Source organism: Hemicordylus capensis, chromosome 2 (assembly GCF_027244095.1).
Source record: "Hemicordylus capensis ecotype Gifberg chromosome 2, rHemCap1.1.pri, whole genome shotgun sequence".
In the NCBI taxonomy this organism is placed as follows: domain Eukaryota; kingdom Metazoa; phylum Chordata; class Lepidosauria; order Squamata; family Cordylidae; genus Hemicordylus; species Hemicordylus capensis.
This window is the reverse complement of record NC_069658.1, coordinates 293,321,186-293,337,251: the sequence shown is the minus strand read 5'-3', so window position 1 is coordinate 293,337,251 and position 16,066 is coordinate 293,321,186. Positions and strand designations below refer to the sequence as shown.

The window sequence follows — 16,066 nt, the reverse complement described above, 5'->3', positions numbered from 1 at the left end:
ATAACATAAATATGCCTCTAAAATTTCTGTGTGCACTCACATACAGATAGACATCTGCCTCTGAGCTTTTGGACACCAGCAAAATTAATTTGGGAACACCAATTTTCATATGTGCTGCCAGCTTTTGGACATTCACTTTAATATACTATCTTGTGTATATCTTTTTATTGTAAATTCATTGATGCAGAGTAGGTACCACTGTGTTTGGTTCTTATGATCAGTGATGTAGATTAAAATTGCTACTTTGAAAAGAAATATGTATTTGTTATGATTGTTCCTGTGGTTCATCAAGATATTTGCTTGTATTTCATGTGTTTGTAGTGACAATAATGAGATTTTAAGTATCAACACTTGGGGAAACACACAGTGTTCTCAACAACAATCTAAAAGTATTTAATCAACTGTGACATAACAGGATTTTTGTGTGGAAAAGCCCCAAATCTGTACAAAAAGATATTTTTCATAACCAACAGCCATAACCATTAACTGTAACTTCAGCTCACTTTCTACCAAAACATCCAGCGTGGTTGTGAGTAATGAGGGTCTTGTGCAATGAGGAACTGTCATTATGCAATCAACGTCCTGCTTGAACTCTGAGTGAAGAAAACTCAGCATTACAGACCATCCTGATTACGTAGCACTTTATCAGGAAGCCCAAAGCCTTTTTGTCTCTGTATATTGCACACTGCCTCCAAACGTACCCGCTTCCTCAGACAGAGAGGGGCCTTCTCGGAAGCTGGAGCAATTTTTTCCACTCAAGGGAAAAATTCACAATCTTTTTCAACAGCAATGGAGACCGAACTGCTTATTGGGTGAGTGTTATTTGAAACAAACTCTTTTGTTTTGCTAAGAAAAGCCACATGTGATAGAATCAGAAAACATGTCCAGTGACAAATAAGTTTACTGAGTGATTAGCATAGCAGTAATGGCTACAGATTAGGGGGAAAGGGGATTCCTATTTCTCTGTACACTGATGATGCTGATGAAAAAAATAAATTAAGAGTATTTGGGATCACATTGGAACTCCTCACCAAATTAATTATTTTCTCCATTAGCATTGGCAGCGGAGGAGACTGGGGCAGAAGGTGGGGGGTGGGGAAGGAAACTGGGCAGATGGCGGGGCGGTGGAGGAGACTGGGGCAGAAGTTGGGGGGTGGGGAAGGAGACTGGGGCAGAAGGTGGGGGTGGGGAAGGAGACTGGGACAGAAGGTTGAGAACTAACTGGGCCTTAAGAGTGGGGGGGGGAACTAACTGAGGCAGAAGGTTGGGGGGAGAACAAACTGGGCCTGAAGGTGGGGAGAGTGTACTGCCGCACAGATGCTCTGTGCGGGGTCAGCTAGTTAGCATGTTAATACAAGTGTATGCTTGTCAATAGCAATGCAGTTTCCCCAATGCATTTGTTCTCTATTGTGCTTATTGTTCATTTGCATCATATAACTTTTTGTAAGGCCACTGCTGTGGGAAACAGGGCAAACTGTTATTTAGCTCTCAAAATAACCGGCATAGTTCACACAAGCATCAGATAAGAAAGTCCACTTGCATCTAGACTGTACCACTTCAGAGTACAAGTGGGGATGGAGCGTGGGGTCACATGGCTGAATACACTTGCACACAAAAAGAATTCTGGGTCAATTTTAGCCATAATCCAACAAACCACTTTAGCCTTGCCTAAGAACTTGGCCCAGGAGAATATTTTATGTTTCCACACTGAACTGTAGACTTTTATGCCACACCCACAAATTGCTTTGGAAATCCCCCATAGTTTTAATTTTTAAAAAAATTTACATTGACATTTTATATCCCGCTCTTCCTCCGAGGAGCCCAGAGCAGTGTACTACATAATTAGGTTTCTCCTCACAACAACCCTGTGAAGTAGGTTAGGCTGAGAGAGAACTGACTGGCCCAGAGTCACCCAGCTAGTATCATGGCTGAATGAGGATTTGAACTCGGGTCTCCCTGGTCCTGGTCCAGCACTCTCACACCACGCTGGCCCACTTTTAAAAGTGGTTTGTTGATCAAAACCTGCTTGGCCGATAGAAGGACTTGTCCAGTCCTTTGAATCCTGGCCGCAGACTTTCACCTTAATTTGGAAATCGCTGAGCTTCACCAGGAGCTTGCCAAATGCCTGAGCACTTGCTCACTATCTCTGTTTACCTGTACAGTGGAGTCCCTGTTATTCTGTTGCTGTGTGCCTCAGCCAATGAAGGTGAGGAACATATATTCTCTGCACAGATCACCCTTCTGAATTTCAACCTCATAGGTACAAAATGCTGCTGTGTGAGAGGAGAGAGAGCTACCTCAAGCATTTGGGGTGTGCACATACTGTTTCCGCACTCTCTATGCACAGCACATTGTCTCTTCATGGACAGATTTCAGGCACTACTCACCCATGGAAAGGGGATTTAGACAATCCCCACCCCATGCCTGGGGTGATCCAGCTGATAGCACTGGCATGAGAAATCCTCTCTTATATATATCCTACCTTTTCTAAAAATGTACAGCAACCATTAAAACAGCAAAATAAGCCCATCTTTAAACTAACAAAGCAAAAAGGGGGGCAAGCAGCACTCAGTACTCTCAAAGGTGACACGTATGTGACCATTTTATAGAGATTGAACACCAGTTTAAATAGATAGCATTTCCCCTGGCAGCAGAAGTAGGAGAAGGTAGGGGTGAAGCAGACCTCAGGCAGAGTTCCATAACCTGGCTGCTGCTAGGGGAAAGGCCGTCTCCTACAGCATCTCATGTGTAATTCTCTTCTGTGTACAAGAGAGGATCAGATAAGTAATATTGAACTTGGAGCTAAATTTGTACAGGAGCTGCATGGAAGGCCTCAGGCCAATCTGTTTCTCTCAGTCTTAAGTTAATGGAGACATAAGTGATATGTGCAGGGTTGGTTCCAGGTTTTAGGGGGCCCAGAGCAAGCTGCTCTGCATGGACCCCCTTCTATCAGGGTGACACCCCACCCCCCATACACAGACTTTGAGTTTGTTGTAAGACTTACCTTGGCGGATAGGCTAGGAGAGAGGAAGCAATGGCAGATTGACTCTCTTGGTGAGAGTGGCACTCCATCACATCTACCTGACAGCTATGGGCACAGAAGTGGTCTCAGAGATCAACAGTGAGCCTTCTGAGGGCCCTCAGCCCTTCACAACTGCCTGATGATTCTGACTTCTAGTGCTAGCCCTGGACTGGTGAATCACCAACTCTCTTTATATACATCTATGCTCTGGATAGCATGAGTGGTCAGAATGGTGGCAGATGGTCAAGCTGGTAGAAACGTACCTGTATAGGGGGACCTGCTGGCTGTGCCCCCAACCTCCACCAGTTGATCATAATTTCTGCACCAGGGTCTACACACATATACTTCAATGAAGGCAGACTTTTGTAGGTTCTGAGCATGTGATTCCTTTGTGCTTTGGGAGGTACACACATAGATCCCTGTGCAGAAGTTATGATCAATATCTGGAGGTTAGGGAAGGGCTGTAGGAGAGATCCCAGTCCCCCTTCCACACATATGTTTCATTCACACCACCTGCACAGGGCTAAGAATGTATGCAACTGCATGCCGTACAATAAACTTGTTTTCTTTTCCTGTGTGGAAAAACCCATGCTCCTTATCTACACATTCAAGTACAGCCCAGGTAATAACAAGAGAGGAATATCCCACAGAGAAACTGTCAGATCTGCCCTGGTGTTTTACCATCAGAGATTGGGAGACTGCCACAGTGAATCATGAATATTCCAAATCCTTTTTTCAGAATTTCCATGACATTCTTTGTTTGTATTCTTCCAACCAGAGATAAAAGCTCTACAATTGCCAGCTATGAAAGTGAGGATCCCTTCCCCCCAAGTATTGCACAAGGTATGACAACACAGAGTCGGCCAGCCGGAGGCGGGAATAAGATCTTAAAGCTGTTTTCAAGCAAGATTTGCCAGAGGGCCAGAGAATTCACACTCTTCTAGTTTGTAGCCTGAGTAGTTGGTCAGTTGTGGCCCATGGTGGAGACTTTACACCCATTTCTTGCCCCTGTTCACACTCAGTTTAAAAAGGGAGGCAAAAAACCCCTGGCATCATTTTCTTGCGGAATAAATGACAATTGATGGCTTTTTGTATTTGTTTAATTTCACGCAGTTCAAGTTTATTTTGCTTCTTAAAGAAGGAAGTATGGAATTAAATTAAAATAAAATAAAATATTATTTCACTCATACAAAACCCTTGCAAAATATTGATCATGATAGGAGCTGGGCAATCGCAGTGACTCTAATATTGTTTTAATTTAATTTTGATTTTAAATCCAGTCAGATGGAGGGAAACCCTATATATAACCCCTGGCTATAACAGCTGCTTGAACATATAGGTGCTGCCTTTAAGCAAACTACCTGGTGCAACCTAATTTCAGAATGCATGTAGTGCTGCAGCAGTCCAATCTATGTGCAATGAACAAGGAACAAAGAGTCCCGCCTTGGGATGTGAATACCTTCCTCTTGCTCAGGCACATCCTCCAGTGCAGTTACAACCCACATTGTGAAATTCTGCATACTTAAGGTTGGTTCCCCTTCAAAAAGACCTTCTAACACCTTCCCCTGATTCAAGCACTGCACCTTACAGAGCAATTAAAGGGAGGTGGAATGATGCTCAAATATTTACTCATCCTCCGACCCTGTGACAATCACCTTGGCCACAGCAACAACAGACCTAGTGCTAGGTACTACCTGAGCTAACACATTAGGCTCTTGGAAACAGAGGACTTTAGGAATCTCCTATATGCAGAAGAGAGTGTTCAAGACGCAACCGCGACATAACAGGCATGGCAGGTAGGTGAGAGGGGAGTTTCACCTACATGTGTTCTTTTTCTTATTGATTGTTTTGATTTAAATTAAGTGGTGGAATCTAGTGGGTCAGAACTAGACTTCATGTGTTCTGGCTGTGATTGCCAAGCTGGGCTCACAAAAGCAAGTAACACATATTAGATCAAGATTACATCTTCCTTTGAGAATACAAATATAAAAACTAGAAAGCTGTCGGTACCCTCTTGACCTCAGAGTCTTCCCTTTAGGGCTATGCATGAATTGAGATTCGTGCACAGATCCAAAGCCGAACCAGTTTGTGGGGCTACCAAACTGATTAGACGGGTGGAAGGCAGGGTGGGAGGGCGCGGTGAGTGGGGCCTCCACCACTCCACGCAGCATTCTGCAGTGGTGGAGCACCCCCCAGCAGCTCATGCATGTTGGTGGTGCATCCCCCAGCACCCTCGTGCAGCAGCATGCAGCGCATACCCGGCGGCCATGTGTGTGCCACCACCATGCTGTCACCATGTGAGGTCTGCTGTGGGGAGCTCTGCTGGTGCATGGGGGCTGCTGGGGGCAAGTTTGCTTAGGTCAAGAGGGTCTTCTTTCTCTTCTCTGGTGGGTGGGTGAGTGGATGAGCTTTCTCTCCACCCTCAGATGTTTCCCCTGCAACCTCTTTATATCTCCCCATATTAAATCAAATGGAGTGGCTTAAATTCTTCTCTGGGTCAGATTGTAATTTGAGCTAAAGAAGAATTCGGGGACTTGAAAAACTCTTCTCTCCTTTGAGACTATTATTTGCATCCTCCCTATGTTCTTATCCATGAGGAGGAGGAGAAGTTCACCACCAACTCTAGCTGAAGCACATAAAGATATTGGGGCCTGTAGCTTATAGGGGTGGAGCATGTATTTTGTATGCAAAAGGCCTCAGGTTTGATCACTGGCCTCTCCACGTAGGGCTGGGAAAGATTCCTGCCTGAGTCCATTGTTAGCTTATCATTGTTAGAAAATAATGAGCTAGATGGGCAAATGGCCTGACTCAATACAAGTCAGCTTCATGTGTTCATTTTGCCTCACTTCATTTCTGTGTCTCTCAGCTACTACTGATGGACAAGGTGTGATAGACAACCCATTTTGCGAAAGAAACAAATTTCTGGCCTTTGTGGGTTTGACACACACATTCCCCAAGACCACAAGCCTGGGAGACTTTAATACTACCTTGAGAACACCTGCCAGCTCAAGGAAGGAGAATGGGAGGCAGCAGGGTGATCAGTACACTATCAGAACACCAATTAGGTCTCAGGACCCACTACCAGATACATACACTCAAAAGTAGATGATTGATGAGCAGGGTACCCAGAAAATGATACCCCGCTTCCCAACCTAAGTCTATCTTGCTGCTATACTGAGAAACCCAAAGGACAACTTTGGAAAAGGTTCACCTCAGATTCTAGCCTTGTCCAACCACATCTAGGTAATTCAAGCCAGATTGCCTTGGTCCAATAGAGATATTTCCATTTTACCAACTTGGCATTCAACAAGAGTACTCTAAAACCTGGAAGGAAGTTGTCTGAACAACCAAAATATCCCTGGAAAGAGGGATAGTGCTCAAATGCCTACTTGCCCCCAGTCTCCCCTGACAGTGGCTTGTCTTTCTCCTACTTCCATACACCCTTGTGTCCCATACACTTGGATTTTTGTGCGTGGCCTTCCATCACTCCATCCATCAGACACTCAAACAGATGAGCCCTGTCATCATAGCCTACTGTAATATTATGGTGCTCAATGCATTCACAGATATTCTGCATCTCCAGACTGTTCAGTACTGAACAGTAAAGTAATGGCCTGAGCTCATCCATTCTGTCTCTGCACTAATAGTAAAGGGATAAAGTAGCTCATATATTTTGTCAATGTTTCACATTGCAGTAAACAAATCCTTTCCTGACCCATCGTATCAATTGCTCAATGAGGAACTCAATCCACATAAGAAAAACTGGAAGTAAGACCTTTGTTTACTAATTTCTTCTGCCTTTTGCATCATATTAATATGATAGTTCGAACTCTGGAGTGGAATGTTGATCTAAAATGCATCCTTCTGCATATATTTCATTCTCACATGTGATATACAATTAACAACTTGTACCACCACCAAACCCCATCCCCCAAACCAGGGTCGCTTCTTTTCCCCCTGACAGGGACTTTGTGCTTTTAATAGTTGTATTAGAGATACAGCTGTACAGGTATAGCTTTTCCTAAAATATGAACATGGTGGCATGCCTAGAATTGTTGTATATTTCTGAAGAATTCTCTGGTCCTTTTCTTGTCCATTGTTTCCCATTCACTCACTGCTTCCAGTGTTGATGGTTTATTTGCTTCCAGGCTAACTGGCAATCTTCACCTCAAGTGCTTTCCTTCTCAGCTTCCTATATTTTTACTTGAGCTTAATTATATATATCCTCAATATCTGTTTGCTTCTTGAACCTCTTCATTTCAACCATTTTTTAAAGGAGTGTTTCAAAAGTTAAACATTTCCTTTATAGAATGCACTTCCATGTAAAAGAAAACAAATCTTATGCCTCAATGATCACATGTGATTGTACATTCCACTGTGTCATGGGTTTATTATCCACAATTGGTAGAAACTTCTCAGAGCATGCCAAAAAAAATCTGCATACTGTAAAATAGACACTGGCACTATCTTTAGATGTGCTAGTCTGTGTATTTCACAGTTTTCCCCACACAAAGGCAATGTGTAATGTTGTTTGCAGCAGTCCTTACAGTGGTCCTAATCCTGTCACTTTTGGGAAACTTAAATGCTCTAAATATCAAGGGTATAAAGTGATGACTGCCACCGAAGAAATGTGTCTCTGTTTTCTTTCCCAGCATCCTCTCTGTTTCTGAGCAAGAGGTTAAGGAAGCCTTTCTACAGTATGCATCCAGTAAGTGTTGCTATAGGACTGCTCCTGCGGAAAAGATGGTAGTCCGAAATCTCACTCCTCTCAACACATACAGGGTATGTACCATCATTGCATAAAATGAATTGACAATTCTTGGAAAAATCGAGATCTATCAGATTTGGCACTGTGGTTAGGCTTCCTAACTTCATGTCACATTGGTCTCATTCAGACATTATTAACGGAGGCTGTACTCACATACAGCTTCCAAAAATGAGGTAGAAGTCCTGCCGGACTTCAGTCACTCTCCCTTGCTGGGCAGGTCAGTCAGGCTTACAGTCTTCGTCTGAAGAGATGAAGACTGTGAGTGTGATTGTGCACCTTCCCATGATATGGGAAGAGAGGTGGTCTTGTGGTAGCAAGCATGACTTGTCCTCTTTGCTAAGCAGGGTCTGCTCTGGTTTGCACTTAAATGAGAGACATGTGTGAGCACTATAAGATATTTCCCTCAGGGGATGGGGCTGCTCTGAGAAGAGCATCTGCATGCTTGCATGCAGAAGGTTTCAAGTTCCCTCCCTGGCATCTCCAAGATAGGGCCGAGAGAGACTTCTGCCTGCAACCTTGGAGAAGCCCCCACTGCCAGTCAGAGTAGACAATACTGAGCTAGATGGAGCAATGGTCTGACTTGGTAGGAGGCAGCTTCCTATATTCCTATGTTCCTATGATTGGGAGCTTTGCGTATTATTTTGCATAATCTTGGGCTCAGGTTTAATGTTGAAAGCAAATTTTGTGGCTAAGTACATTTTGTACACTTTGTGCTCAATAATCTCCATCTGTGGTTTGGATAAGGCGTGATAACATTTTCCTCTTAGTTTCAAGATGTAAATATAGTTATGCATGCTTTTCTTTTTTCTGAGAGGGGAGAAGTTCTAAGAATGCAGAACTCAGATTAGGACTCCTCAGATCAGGGCTCCTTTGGTTGATAGATCACTGGAAGCTTATGGTGCCTTTGTAATATTTGGTTTATTTACACATACACAAGTTGTGCATTATATAGAGTTGAAGTAGCAGAGCACTCCTGCAAGGCAGCAACATCAGAGCCCCTGAGAGTGACCCTGAGCCCCAAGGTGTTTCAGCTCTCTGCCCAACTTCTTCATTTCAGTCTCTCCAAAACTCAGTCAGTCTCATCCCAAAATGCCTCTCTTTTTTCCAGGCTGCTCCACGAGGAAGGAAGAATGAGTCACCTAACACTCTCACATAAACCCCTTGCGTCAGGTGGACACGGGTGCATGCCATTTTACCAGACCTTTTATGGCTTTCCCCCATTCAGGATTATTATTATTTTATTATTTATTTGATTTCTATATCACCCTTCCAAAAATGGCGCAGGGCGGTTTACGCAGAGAAATAATAAATAAATAAGATTGCTCCCTGTCCCCAAAGGGCCCACATTCTAAAAAGAGACATAAGACAGACACCAGCAACAGTCACAGGAGATACTGTGCTAGGGTGGATAGGGCCAGTTACTCTCACCCTGCTAAATAAAGAGAATCAGCACATTAAAAGGTGCCTCTTTGACTAGTTAGCATGTTCAGAGCCTCATTCCTCCTGGACTATAAATGAGCATTTCGCCAAATAAAAAGATGGACAAGTGGCCATTATGTGATCTGTAACAATATTGTTATGAGTTTGGCTGTTTGATTATTTTCACTGGAGCTATGCTCAGGTAACTAAAAACCAGTCAGGGACTTGAGCAGAATAATGTTCCTTCATGGCTGGAAATCCCCATTCTCTTTTTGGCCAGTGAGAAGGTCAGAGAAACAACTTGTATCCAGAGGCACTTTTACCCTTGGACTTCCTCCATATCCTTTGTCCTGGGTGGCGCTGGCCTGCCACTGTACCAGATGGCCGAGAATGACCTCTGCTTTAGATATATTGTGGGGAGTGGAGAAAGAAATAGGCGACCAGCTCCTTTGGTGGCAACCCATGACCGGGCTTTCTCTGTGGCTGCCCCAGGGCTTTGGAATATGCTCCCTACTAAAATAAGAACATCTCCTTCTCTGTTTGTTTTCAGAAAGAACCTTAAGCCTTTCCTGTTTTCACAGGCTTTTAATTAGATTTAATTTTAATAATTTTAAAAACTTGTTTTAATATATATTTCATTCTGTTGTTTTTATTGTCATGTATTTTAATTTGTAACTTTTAAATATTTCAAATTTTGTACACTGCCTAGAGATGTACATATCAGGTGGCATAGAAATATGATAGATAGATAGATAGATAGATAGATAGATAGATAGATAGATAGATAGATAGATAGATATGTGAGATGGGACTATGTTAAGTTGTGTGCTGAAATGTTCCTGCTAATGCCTATTTGTATAAATATACCTTCTATATTCTTACATTCTTGTGAATTCAGTTGATGTTTGTGCCCCCAAGATCCCATGGGTTAAAAACACTGTGTGTGTCACGGTATGTGTGTACGTGTGCGCGGGGGTGTGTGTGTGTCTCCAAAGCAAGTGGGGGCTCCAATGGCCTTTAGGTCCAGGCTCCAAAATTACCTGGGTGCACCTCTGCTTGTATCAGTTTGAATTTAGAGTAAGGAGACTGGGGAGAATAGTTCACTAGATTGAAGGATCATGAGGAACTGAGGAGCCCACACTGTTGCTTTTTAGGAATCATGCAGGATTCACAATTTTACTGCCTGCTACAGGAGCTGCCTGCTTCCACTACAGTCTTACTATATTAGTAAGTAATGTCGTAAATGTCCTCACTACATTTACTACATTAGTAAGTAAAACAACTATTAGAAAGATGGCATCTTCAGTGTCCTCCATCTCCTGTAGATCAAACTAAAACCAGTCATGCTGACCCTGGGTTTCTTATTGCTCACAGAAGTGGGAGCTCTTTACAATATGATACATGGTTATATTGGAGTTAACTTGCCCATTTACTAAAAAGAAAAGATTTTTAGATTCCACATATAATAAAATTTAAAACAACTGATAACAGAAAAATAAACAGTGTCAAAGTAAGATTGCATCTTAAAAATAAATGGCCTGTTTCTTTGAAGAAGTGGTATGGCTAAATTGTGTTTTGTTACAAGATGACAGGTGGGGCTAGAAGACAAAAGATTGACAATTCCTGTGACTGTTCTGCAAGGCATTTTATTCTACTTATACAGCTGCTATTCATTCCTAATGTTAGCACTGGCTCAATCACTTCTAGCATGGTGCACTCTCTGTTATCAGGAGCAGTCAGTTTTATGTGAAGAATCACTTCCATTCACACCATCTTCCCTGCTTTGTGTTCACAGTATCGTTTGGAGACTTTCACTGAAAAAAGAGAGGCAAACTTGGCCAGTGAGCTTTATTATGGTAAGTAATGTATAAGAGAAAAGACACCCAGATCAAGTCTGGTGATTGGAGCCCTAACTCTCACTCAGCTATGAAGATCACTAAGCAACCTTGGGCAAGTCACTCACTTTCTCTCAGCCTCACTCATATCACCAGGTTATTGTAAGAATAAAATGGGAAAGACTATGTGCTCCTTTGGGAGGAGGAGAGTCATTAACATGCAATCAATTGGCTAAGTAAAGCTGATAGACTTCTTATATCGATGGCTAGAAGCCCAGCAGAGGTGAGGAAGAGTCCAGCTGCTTCCCCCTTCAGTGCTGCCTGGTGTGAGAGGCCAGGTGGGTGCTGTTGGTTCCTTCTGCTTTTACCGGCCTGCTCCTGCTTCCCCTGTGGGGCTGCTGCCTCTGTGTAACATCTGTGGGGAGTGTGAGCAGGACTGGGACCAGCTCCTGAGTGACTCAGCAGTTCCTGGGGTCACCTGCCCAGTTTTGGGCCTTTATAGGAATGCTGCCTGTGGCAGCAGGCCTGCCACCGTCTGGTTTGCCACTGAAGGGGTGACACCATAGGAGGTTGCCCCTTTGGGGGAGCCACTTTGGGGGGCAGTGAGGGCCAGGCTGTTTGGCCCAAGGTGTGGTGGGTGGGTATTTTAACTCGGCTACTTTTTGAAATCCTGGGTAAGTTGAGTTAATGTTTCTGGGTCTGTCTGGAGATGGGGCGACAGGGGGTGTATTCACTGTTTATGGGGCAGTTATTCCTGTGGTGGTGGGGAACAGAAGAAGTAACATTGACAGATCAGCAGGCCATTGCAGGGGAAGGGAAATCAGAAACTTAATTGCTGTCTCCCCTTCTGGCTGCCCTGCCAGCACTTTGATCTTGGAAAGCAATGCCACCCACCCACAGAGCCTCGTCTTGCTCCTTTGTAATGTCAGGTCAGTCCAGAATAAACCTGAAATCAACCATGATCTGATTCTGGATGAAGGGGCTGATTTGGTATGTATTACAGAAACTTGGTTTGGGGAGGCTATTGGCCCAGTCTGGTCCCGGCTTCTTCCTTCTGGGTACTCTGTTGAGGAGCAGGGGAGGGACCATGGGCGGGGAGGTGGAGTGGCTGTGGTCTACAAGAAAAACATCTCCCTTGCCAGGATCCCTGATGAAGTGCCTGACCATACTGAATGTGTAGACCTAAGTTTGGGGACCAGGGACAGAATGGGACTTCTGGTGGTGTACTGATCGCCCTGCTGCCCGATGGAGTCCCTAACTGAGGTGATGGACTTGGTCTCAGACTTGGCATTCGAGTCTCCCAGTTTTGTGCTGCTGGGGGATTTCAGTGTTCACTTTGGGACCAATTTGTCCGGGGTGGCTCAGAGTTCATAGCAGCCATGACAACTACGGGCCTATCCCAGGTGGTCTTGGGACTGACACATATTGCTGGTTACATGCTTGATCTGGTCTTTCACTCTGAACAGGGTGGTGTTCCGTGGGTTGGAACTCCAGGGATTTCCCCATTGTCATGGGTGGACCACTATCTGGTTAAGGCTGGACTCATGACCACGTCCCACCTCTGCAGGGGCACAGGGCCCATTAGGATGGTCCACCCAAGAAGGTTACTGGATCCAATAGGATTCCAAGAAGCCATGGAAGGATTTAGTATTGGCTCTGCTGGTGACCCAGCAGACAACCTCAAAACAGTGGTACATCTGCTGGTAACCTCCAGACTGGATTACTGCAATGCGCTCTATGTGGGGCTGCCCTTGTACATAGTCTGGAAACTACAGTTGGTTCAGAATGCAGCAGCCAGGCTGGTCTCTGGGTCATCTAGGAGAGACCATATAACTCCTGTATTGAAGGAGTTACACTGGCTGCCAATATGTTTCTGGACAAAATACAAGGTGTTGGTCATAACCTATAAAGCCCTAAACAGCTTGGGCCCTGGGTATTTAAGAGAACGTCTTCTTCGTCATGAACCCCACCGCCCACTGAGATCATCAGGAGAGGTCCGTCTGCATTTGCCACCAGCTCGTCTGGTGGCTACTTGGGGACAGGCCTTCTCCGTTGCTGTCCCGAGGCTTTGGAATGTGCTCCCTAGTGAAATAAGAACCTCCCCATCTCTGACAACGTTTAAAAAGTCTTTAAAGACACATCTGTTCACCCAGGCTTTTAACTGATATTGTTTTGATTGTTTTAATATTTTTAGAATACTATTTTAAAATTTTAAATTGTTTTGAATTTCTTGCTTTAAAATTTTTCCATCCATCCACTTTATTACGGCCAACGGCCAAATAAAATAAAACAACTACAGAATAATACAATCAGGTTACTGAGTAAAAGCAGATAATAATACAATAAAACAAAAAGAAACAAATACTAATACAGTAAACCTTCACCAAATTTCTGCTACTCAAACCCTGCATCACTCCTTTCGATCCTCCTCTGCTGTAGTTTGCCTGCTATAAAGCAGAACTTTGCAACTCTCAAGGAAATAGAATCGGTCAAATCCGCCAATAAAAAATCTACTTTCACTTGCTCTGAATCTGACCCGAACTGACTTAATACAGGGGTAATGAACTCTTCTCTGAGATCCCTATAGAAACTACATTTCAACAATATATGCTCGGTAGATTGCTTTAAAATTTTTGGTTTTGGTTTTAATTAATGTTTTACTTTTAATCTTGTTGTAAACCACCCAGAAATATAAGTTTTGGGTGGTATACAATATGTTAAATAAAATAAAATAAAAATAAACAAACACTCTGGTGGAGAATTGGAATAATCAGCTCACCAGGGCAGTGGACACAATCGTTCCTATGCGTCCTCTCTGAGCCGCTTCAAAACTGGCCCCTTGGTATATGGAAGAATTACGAGGGCTGAAGTGTCAAGGTAGAAGACAAGAGAGCAAGTGGAGGAAGACTCAATTCAAATTTGACAGATTATTACATAGAGCACAGTTGAAGATCTATGCTCAGGTGATATGATAAGAACCAGCGTGGTGTAGTGGTTAGAGTGCTGGACTAGGTCCGGGGAGACCCGAGTTCAAATCCCCATTCAGCCATAAAACTAGCTGGGTGACTCTGGGCCAGTCACTTCTCTCTCAGCCTAACCTACTTTACAGGGTTGTTGTGAAAGAGAAACTTAAGTATGTAGTACACCGCTCTTGGCTCCTTGGAGGAAGAGCGGGATATAAATGTAAAAATAATAATAATATTATAATAATATGTGTGGCAAAGAAGCTATCCTTTCCTCCCATATTGCATCCACAAGTTCACATCCAGTGGAGTGTTCAGGGTCGTGAAGGGGCTAATGGGGCCCCTTCCCCCTTGAATCAGTACTTAGAAGCAACAATTACTTGCTGTGACATTTTTAATGAGTTCTGTGTGGACAAAATCTCTCGTATTCGGGCTGACTTAGATTCAAGCTCCACAGTTGTTACAGAATCTGATGCCAAGGTATCCAGCAGCTCCTCTTATGTGATGACTCTGGATCAGTTTCAGTTCATGACTCTTGAGGATGTGGACAAGTTGCTTGGAATGGTGCAGCCTTCCACCTGCTCTCTTGATCATTGCCCAACATGGCTTATACTATCTGGCAGGGAGGCTGTTGTAGAGGGCCTGGTAGAGATTAGAAATGCTTCTCTGAGGGAGGGCAGGATGCCTCCTTGCCTTAAGGAGGCAGTCATTAGACTGCTTCTGACTGCTTGGATCCCTCAGAGTTAAATAATTACAGGCCTGTCTCCAACCTTCCATGGTTGGGCAAGGTGAGCCTCCCAGCTCCAGGCAGTCTTGGAGGAAACTGATGATCTAGACCCATTTCAAACTGGCTTTCAGGTGGGCTATGGGGTGGAAACTGCCTTGGTCGGCCTGATGGATGATTTCCAATTGGGAATTGACAGAGGGAGTGTGACTCTGTTGGTCTTTTTGGATCTCTCAGCAGCTTTCAATACTATTATCCTTCTGGAACATCTGACAGCATTGCGGGTGGGAGGCACTGCTTTGCTGTGGTTCTGCTCCTACCTCACAGGCAGATTCCAGATGGTGTCTCTTGGAGACTGAACTTTCTGAAATCTGAACTTTCATTGGGCTCAATTGGCCTCAGGGCTCCGTTTTGTCTCCAATGTTGTTTAACATCTACATGAAACCGCTGGGAGAGATCATCAGGGGATTTGGTGCAGGGTGTTATCAATATACTGATGACACCCAAATCTATTTCTCCATGTCAAAATCATCAGGAAGAGGCATAACCTCCCTAAACGCCTGCCTGGAGGCAGTAATGGGCTGGATGAGGGATAACAAACTGAAGTTGAATCCAGATAAGACGGAGGTACTTATCGTGCAGGGTCAAAACTCAGGAGATGATTTTGATCTGCTTGTTCTGGATGGGGTCACGCTCCCCCAGAAGGAACAGGTACACAGTCTGTGGGTGCTTCTGGATCTGAACCTCTCTCTGGTGTCCCAGGTTGAGGTGGTGGCCAGAGGTGCTTTTTATCGGCTTCGATTGATACGCCAGCTGTGTCCCTTTCTTGAGATGAACGACCTCAAAACAGTGGTACATCTGCTGGTAACCTGTAGGCTGGATTACTGCAATGTGCTCTGTGTGGGGCTGCCTTTGTACATACACAAGAAACTGCAGTTGGTTCAGAACGTGGCAGCCAGGTTGGTCTCTGGGTCATCTAGGAGAGACCATATTACTCCTGTTTTGAAGGAATTGCACTGGCTGCCAATATGTTTCCCGGCAAAATACAAGGTGCTGCTCATTACCTATAAAGCCATAAACAGCTTAGGCTCTGGGTATTTAAGAGAACATCTTCTTTGCCATGAGCCCCACCACCTGCTAAGATCATCTGGAGAGGTTTGTCTGCAGCTGCTGCCAATTTATCTCGTGACTACTTGGGAATGGGCCTTCTCCATTGCAGCACCTGGACTTTGGAATGTGCTTCCTATTGAAATAAGAGCCTCCCCATCTCTGGCAACTTTTAAAAAGGCAATGAAGACACATTTATTCAACCAGGCTTTTAATTAGATTTATAGT

At 44.1% G+C, this 16,066-nt stretch overlaps 1 protein-coding gene across 1 annotated transcript in view; it reads left to right on the top strand.

The window, feature by feature from the left end:
- The first annotated feature begins 683 nt into the window (after positions 1-683).
- LOC128348248 (protein SSUH2 homolog) overlaps positions 684-16,066 on the top strand; it is a 37,560-nt gene continuing 22,177 nt past the window's right edge. The window contains exons 1-5 of the mRNA XM_053304008.1: positions 684-812; positions 3,801-3,865; positions 6,718-6,790; positions 7,675-7,804; positions 11,005-11,065. Coding sequence (XP_053159983.1) covers positions 790-812; positions 3,801-3,865; positions 6,718-6,790; positions 7,675-7,804; positions 11,005-11,065 — 352 coding nt within the window. The 5' untranslated portion in view covers positions 684-789. The remainder of the gene's footprint in view (positions 813-3,800; positions 3,866-6,717; positions 6,791-7,674; positions 7,805-11,004; positions 11,066-16,066) is intronic.